At 40.1% G+C, this 6,498-nt stretch overlaps 1 protein-coding gene across 1 annotated transcript; it reads right to left on the bottom strand.

Moving 5' to 3' along the window:
- Positions 1 to 3,763: 3,763 nt before the first annotated feature.
- On the bottom strand, positions 3,764 to 5,785 carry LOC117633075 (protein SHORT-ROOT). The gene has a single exon (XM_034366751.1). It carries the CDS (start codon positions 5,598 to 5,600, stop codon positions 4,071 to 4,073), a length of 1,530 nt encoding a protein of 509 aa, XP_034222642.1. The 5' UTR covers positions 5,601 to 5,785; the 3' UTR covers positions 3,764 to 4,070.
- Between the last annotated feature and the right edge of the window lie 713 nt (positions 5,786 to 6,498).

Raw genomic sequence — 6,498 nt, forward strand, 5'->3', positions numbered from 1 at the left:
TTGTTTGGTATAAGGCTTGACTGGCAGTTTGGAGTTTTCTGGTCACCGAAAATTTCCTCAAGCCACCCACCACTACCGACGATGCGTGGGCCACCCAATGATGGCCCATTTTGTCCTATAATTCTACCCTTGTCGTCCCGAGCACGATGGTATGTTCGGATTGGTGAGACTTCGTTGTTTGACCAACGATTGATGTTTCGCCTATTAGGTACCGTTTGTTTAGGAACTAACGAACCGATCCTTTAGGGTTTCACACACTTGGGGTTCCGGGAAAACTAGAATTCACTCTTAAGTCCGATTTGGAACTATTGTTTTACTGATGGTTGATATCTTTCAAATAGGTTCGTAGATGCCATGTACCGCTTCGGATGCACTTAATCAGGGTTGAGCACACTTGGACCCACGGTGAGTGGACATTTGTTTTATAAATGATTTTCTTGCTATGATGATTTTATTAAATGATTTACTTATGGTTTTTACTTTCCATATATATATCGTTTATGATTTATTATTCGGTTTTGGTTTGAAATGATTTTAAATGTTTATGCATGTTGTTAAATAATGTTAGTTTGGAAAGTTGAGAATGGTTTGAGAACTAGAATTGAGAAAGGATTTGGGATTAGTTTCATGCCATGTTCAAGAAAGGTTTTCAAATCCACCATAGGTACCTTAGCTGTTGCCTTTGGAAATATTGTTTCATCTTCCGGAATATTGGTTGCCTTCAGATGTTATGAAGTCTACGGACATCCTTTAAAATGTCTTCAGATTACTTGGTTGCCTTCTGATGAGTCTACGCATATATGACATTGCTCCATGAGTCTCGGGCACACCCAAACTGTGTAGTGCTAAGATTTGCTTTTCGGGTTGACCTCATGTCCCCCGATTATGCTAGGATTTGGGTCTTAGGCTGACCTAGTATCCCCCGATTCTACTAGGATGTGCCACACATGTGGAGTGGTTAGTTCTACATATGTAGTACTTGGATTTGATGGATTACTATTGGAATTGACGGATTATATGGGGTACATCTAGGTGGAAAGTATTTTCAGTTTTGATTTGTTTTTTTTATTGAATTTGATGATTTTATCTCAGATTGTTTAAATTTTAGTTTTAATGTTCATTGTTGATTTATCTTTTTATGAGTTATGTATTTATGAAATCTGCCAGGTGTCAGATAGGCACATGGCTCATCACGAGTTCCAAAGGGGAACTCGGGGCAGGTCCTATCAATTACTACTTCAATTTTTCTATGTTTCTTTTATTTTTTTAAATTATAAATTGGGTAGAAATGTTGATTTTTGATTTTTTTTTAAATTATAATTTACCTTTAGAATTACTACTCCAAATTTTGAATTTTTTTGTCCATTAAAAAAAATAACATAAACATAAACATACAATAAAACAAACTAAGTTAATAACAACAAAAATTAACACGTAAAACATCATAAAAACATTCATATAGAGCATCTGATGTAGAGTCCTCCGTTGTGGGAAAGATACTTTTAGAGCCCAGAATATTCCAACGGAGCTCTAAATGGGTCTCTATCCACCATTTTTAGAGCCCCATTTAGAGATTATGATTGGAGATTAAATACAAGAAAAGTCTGCATACATGGGCTTAGCCAAATTGACTAGAGTTGATGTACTTTCCCACTATGCACCCGAGTTCGAATCTCCCTTATCGTAATATTCTATAATTTTTCGTAGTATAGAAAGTAAAATATCACTTGCATTAAAAAATATATATAAAAGAAGTGAAGAATTGCAATAATTCCAATAATCATAAGGGATAAGGAAAGAAACTATTGTAGTACAAAAGAAGCTATGGAAGCATGTGCTAAAGAAAAATGAATGATGAGGTCCCGATGGTAAAGGATGTTCATCGTTTCACATAGTTTCCTTCACAAATTTTTGGTTATAACAAGACACTGCTTTACGCAATTGACTTATGAAGTGTGGGATTCATAACAAAATAAGATATGTCAGTTTATATTTTGATTCTTAACATCGTTGCTTTATGACTAGGATTATATTGTCTCAGGCATCTACTTAATTATATCGCATAAAAAATATATACTTAATTATATTTTATGTCCTTGTCATATATTAAACTATTTAACAATGATTTAAATCGCATACTTTCTTTTATTCATACTCTGCGTTTATATGTGATCTTTTTGTTGCATTGTACACACATCGTATGTAAGTGATGTTCAAGTCTTTTAATATTTAGATAAAAAGAATATTATCCATATAATATATGTATAAACTCTTGGCCAAGAGAGCTCATGTTGCAAGTTGAAGAACCTGGTCCCGTTCAAAGTTGAAAAAGGCAACAGCTGGCCATTGGCGATGTGATCAAAAGGAAGAAAATTGAAAGCGTAGGCTAAAAGAAGGGCATGGGCCAGCAAACATGCCAAGCAGCTCTCTGTAAAAGCACCCCAAATGTGAAAACACTCGTAAAGACTAGACATATATGTGGCCACTCCATATACAATAATCAGATATTGTCTTCTCTTTTTCCTTTTTTTTTAATTTTAACAAGCATCTGCGTTAAAAAGGGAACTTTTATTAATAATCATGAAACAAGAGTAACGTAAAAGAGACATCATGAATAATATCAGGAGCACCGCATACCTGTTAAAAAAACTCATCACAAAAAAGAGCAAACTATGCAAGTCGATGGGCAACCCTCTTTGCTTTTGCTGGGCAAAAGGACAACCTTATGTCACCAATGACACATCCTTCTAATTAGTATATTTAACCCTCACTTGATTAAAGAAAATTCTAATATCAAATCTGATTAAGTAAGTACTATATTAAACTCAACCAAATGGTGCCAGATTCACTATATATATCTTCTAATTAATCGCCTCAGCTATGTTGGTCTCACTATATACATCCTAAATTTTTAGGTCTCATATGAAATATATATTGAATAATTTGATATTTTGTGGGAGAGAGAGAGAGAGAGAGAGAGAGAGAGAGAGAGAGAGAGAGCATATATGTCGACGTGGAGGGGGCAAGTGTCCTCAAAAGGGATTAAGATACGCTACTCTTAAAAGGAGTTCCCACTTTAAACTCTTGGTATTTCTTTAATAACTTTCACATTTCTGGTGGTTGAATTTGCCTGCCGTGGGCCAAAAGTACGTACCATTTCTTACTGTAAACGCTAATTCATACACCACCATCACAACAACACCACCAACAAAGTGTTTGATTTTGATGGAGCTGGTGGCTTTGTGAAGGGGGCCATGCCTGGAAAGCCAAGACTCTGCAAATCACAAATCAAAAGTATTTGATTAAAAATAAAATAAAAAATAAAAAAAAATTCTAAAAGGAGGAGAGAAGAAGAAGACCATATCAAAATCATAGACAGCGTGCTGGCCACTAAAACCCTTTATGCCACTATTGACCAAACCACCTTTCCATGAGATTCCCCAAACCCATCCCAACTCCATGGCCGTCCTAAGATTCTATGCCACCAATAAATTAGACAACGACCTTTTTTTAATTATAATTAATTAACCCATTGATTTATTTAACACGCTTCCATTTTTTTTTAACTAGCTTTTAATTATTTTTAGCTGATCTCACCTTGAACTAACTAAGACACCAAATACCAAACCACCCCATTTCAAATTATTTGTACTTTTGTCTTTTGATTGACTAATTGTGGGTTAAGCATAGAGACAACTTTAGTCAAAGTTAGACATTTGAATGATCTTGGATTAGCGGGAGTTGATTATGGATGATTTGAAAATAAACAAAATTAAAATAGGGCATTTGCCCACAAAGATGATATTCAAAAATACAAAACCAGCATTAAAACAACCTATTCAACTTTCAATAAAAATCAAGAAAGAAAAAAAATCACAAATGATTAATAACCCATGAAAATTAATTTACTTAATTCTATTCAAGCCAAGCACTATTATCCCCCTCCCTCCCCTCTTTCAAACAGAAGAGGACTCCTTACTCACAGACTCCATATTTCATGCACACGTGCCACAAAAAACCAATCACACGTGTGAAAATATATATGATCATCGATCACCGGCCACCGTCTATCAAGGCCTCCAAGCGCTGGCCCAAACCACTGGCTGATCCTTCCACGAAAGGAATATTCCAGCGCCGGCTTCCGAGCACTGTGTCATTGCCCAACCTTCCTTGTACCTCCTCAACAAGGCGCGTACGTCATCGCACACCTCATCACTAAACGTCACGGGGCTAAACCCGGCCCCATGCATTCGCCTTGACCAGCGAGCGGCGGTCTCGCGCCTTTCAACAGACTCTGACGGCGCGCAGGCCACCAAATCGACCACGGCTCGACCAGCTGCCCTCTCGAGCATCAACCGCTCGTTGCTGGTCCTGGCGAAGCTCTCGTCCAGCGCCTCGAAGTAAACCCTAAACCATCTCAAGCACTCTTGAAAGCCATGGACAAAGTCAAGCCCGTCAACCCCAACGTCGAGATCAGCCTCTTCCTCCACGAGAGTGATGATCCTCGGTCTCAAGCTACGGAACGCAGACACCAAATAATCACGCCGGTTTCCAACGGCTTGGATTGAGTGTAGAGTGCCAACACAGTTGACGGCCAGGGCCTCATCGTCTCTGATATCCAGCTCTGATAAATTCAGCTCGGAGAGATCGCCCGAGTGATGTACGGCGTTGAATTTGAAAGGCACGCCCATCAATCGGGCGAACTTCTCCATTCTGGCGCCAATTTCCTTCATTACTTTCTGCGCTGGTGCACCACCGGAGCCGTCACTGGCTCTGGTGGCGACCACAGTAGTGAGGCGCAAGTGCGGCGTCTCATCGGTTCGGGTGGCCAGGGCCTCGAGCAGCGTCGGCCACTGGGTGCAGTAAGTGTTGCTGATGTCGATTATGTGGAGCTTGGGCTCTCCATCGAAGGCTTCCATGATCGCCCCATTGCACGCCACGTGTCCGAAAGTGGTCCAAGGGCTGACCTCCTGGAACTTGAGCACCATTTTTCTGGTGGACTCGAAGGAGCATGTTTTCTCCGAGGCGGATATTAGGGTTCGGTAGCAGCGGTCGCCGGAGTCGGTCATGCGGCTGAAAAGAGCCTGGAGGAAATAGGAGGTGAGCTTCTGGTCGGTGTCGCCGTACGGGCTGCCGAGCTCGTTGAGCATCCACATGAGCTGCTGGACGCGGGAGCTGTTCTTGTCGGCGATGGCCTTGGCGGTCTCCAAGAGGAGCTCCGGGGCCCACTTGCCGTTGGAGAGCTCGAAGTTGATGAGGGCGGGTGAGAAGGAGAAATCTGTGGGTGTGGGAGTGGTGGTGGTGGTGAGGAGAGGGTTTGGGGTTGGCGGGGTTGGGTGATTTGATGGGTAGTAGTGTTTGGAAGAAGACGAGGAGAAGTCTTCTTCATCCATGAAAAAGTTGAAGCATTCTTCGACGTCGTCGTTTTGGTGGGGGTAATTAGGGTGAGGGTTTTGATGAGAGGGGCTGAGGAAGGAGGATCTAGAGCTGCTGGAAGTAGTGGTGGTAGTTGTTGGTGTTGAGGTTCTGGTGGTGGTTGAGTTGTTGAAAGATTGATGGTGATCAGATTGGAGACTGACTAGTCTAAACAAGGTATCCATTTAACCTGCAAAGACCCACATCAATAAACTTAACTTTGAGAGAGAGAGAGAGAGAGAAAAGAGAAGGAGAGAGAGAGAGTGTGTATGTGCTTTGGGTTGTTCGGGGACAGCAGATAGATGGGTCTTTGTGTTTTTAACTGTAGGAGACTGGGGGATAGAAAATGATTAGGATATCTTGAGGTTGGATTTTAGCTGGTTAATTTCAATAACATAGGTTATAGGTAGGAATGAGGAGGGTTTGTTGGATAAGTAGAAAGAATATTGGCACCAATAAACTAATATCCATGATAACATTAAAAAAAATAACTAATTATATTTGTAATTAAGTGTCTCACAACTTGACATGTTTTACTAATTAAGCTTTACATGAAATATCGGAAATTAGTATGATTAGTGCATTATCTTGCCAAGAGGTGGATGATGAAGGTAATTGGGGAATCTTAAGTGGGTAACATTTGCTTTGCTTTGCTTTTCTTTTGGTGTAATCGATGAGGAATATGTAGTGGGGTTGGTTTCTTTTATAGCTTAGCTTATTCCTCTTTATGGGTCTTTTTTTTTATTTTCTTTTTTTAACATGTATGGATGGACCAATCCAAGACTGAGTTAAATTATACTTACAAGTTTTTGGGTTGAACATAGAATGTGGAATGGACTGAGCTATATTGTTGAGAAATAGAATTGCAATCTGACAAAAAGATGAAAGAAGTCTGAGAAAAAGTAAACAGGGTCTAGATCACCAAATTGCTAGTGGATTAGCTTTTCATTCTTTGACTCTCTCTCTCTCTCTCTCTCTCTCTCTCTCTCTCTCTCTGTGTGGATTGGAATAGTTTGAGTGGGAGCAGGCGTGCCAATTTGGTTTTGGGGGGAGAGAGATGGAGACATAAGTAAAGCTGCCGGC

Source organism: Prunus dulcis, chromosome 6, assembly GCF_902201215.1.
Source record: "Prunus dulcis chromosome 6, ALMONDv2, whole genome shotgun sequence".
NCBI classification, from domain to species: Eukaryota; Viridiplantae; Streptophyta; class Magnoliopsida; order Rosales; family Rosaceae; genus Prunus; species Prunus dulcis.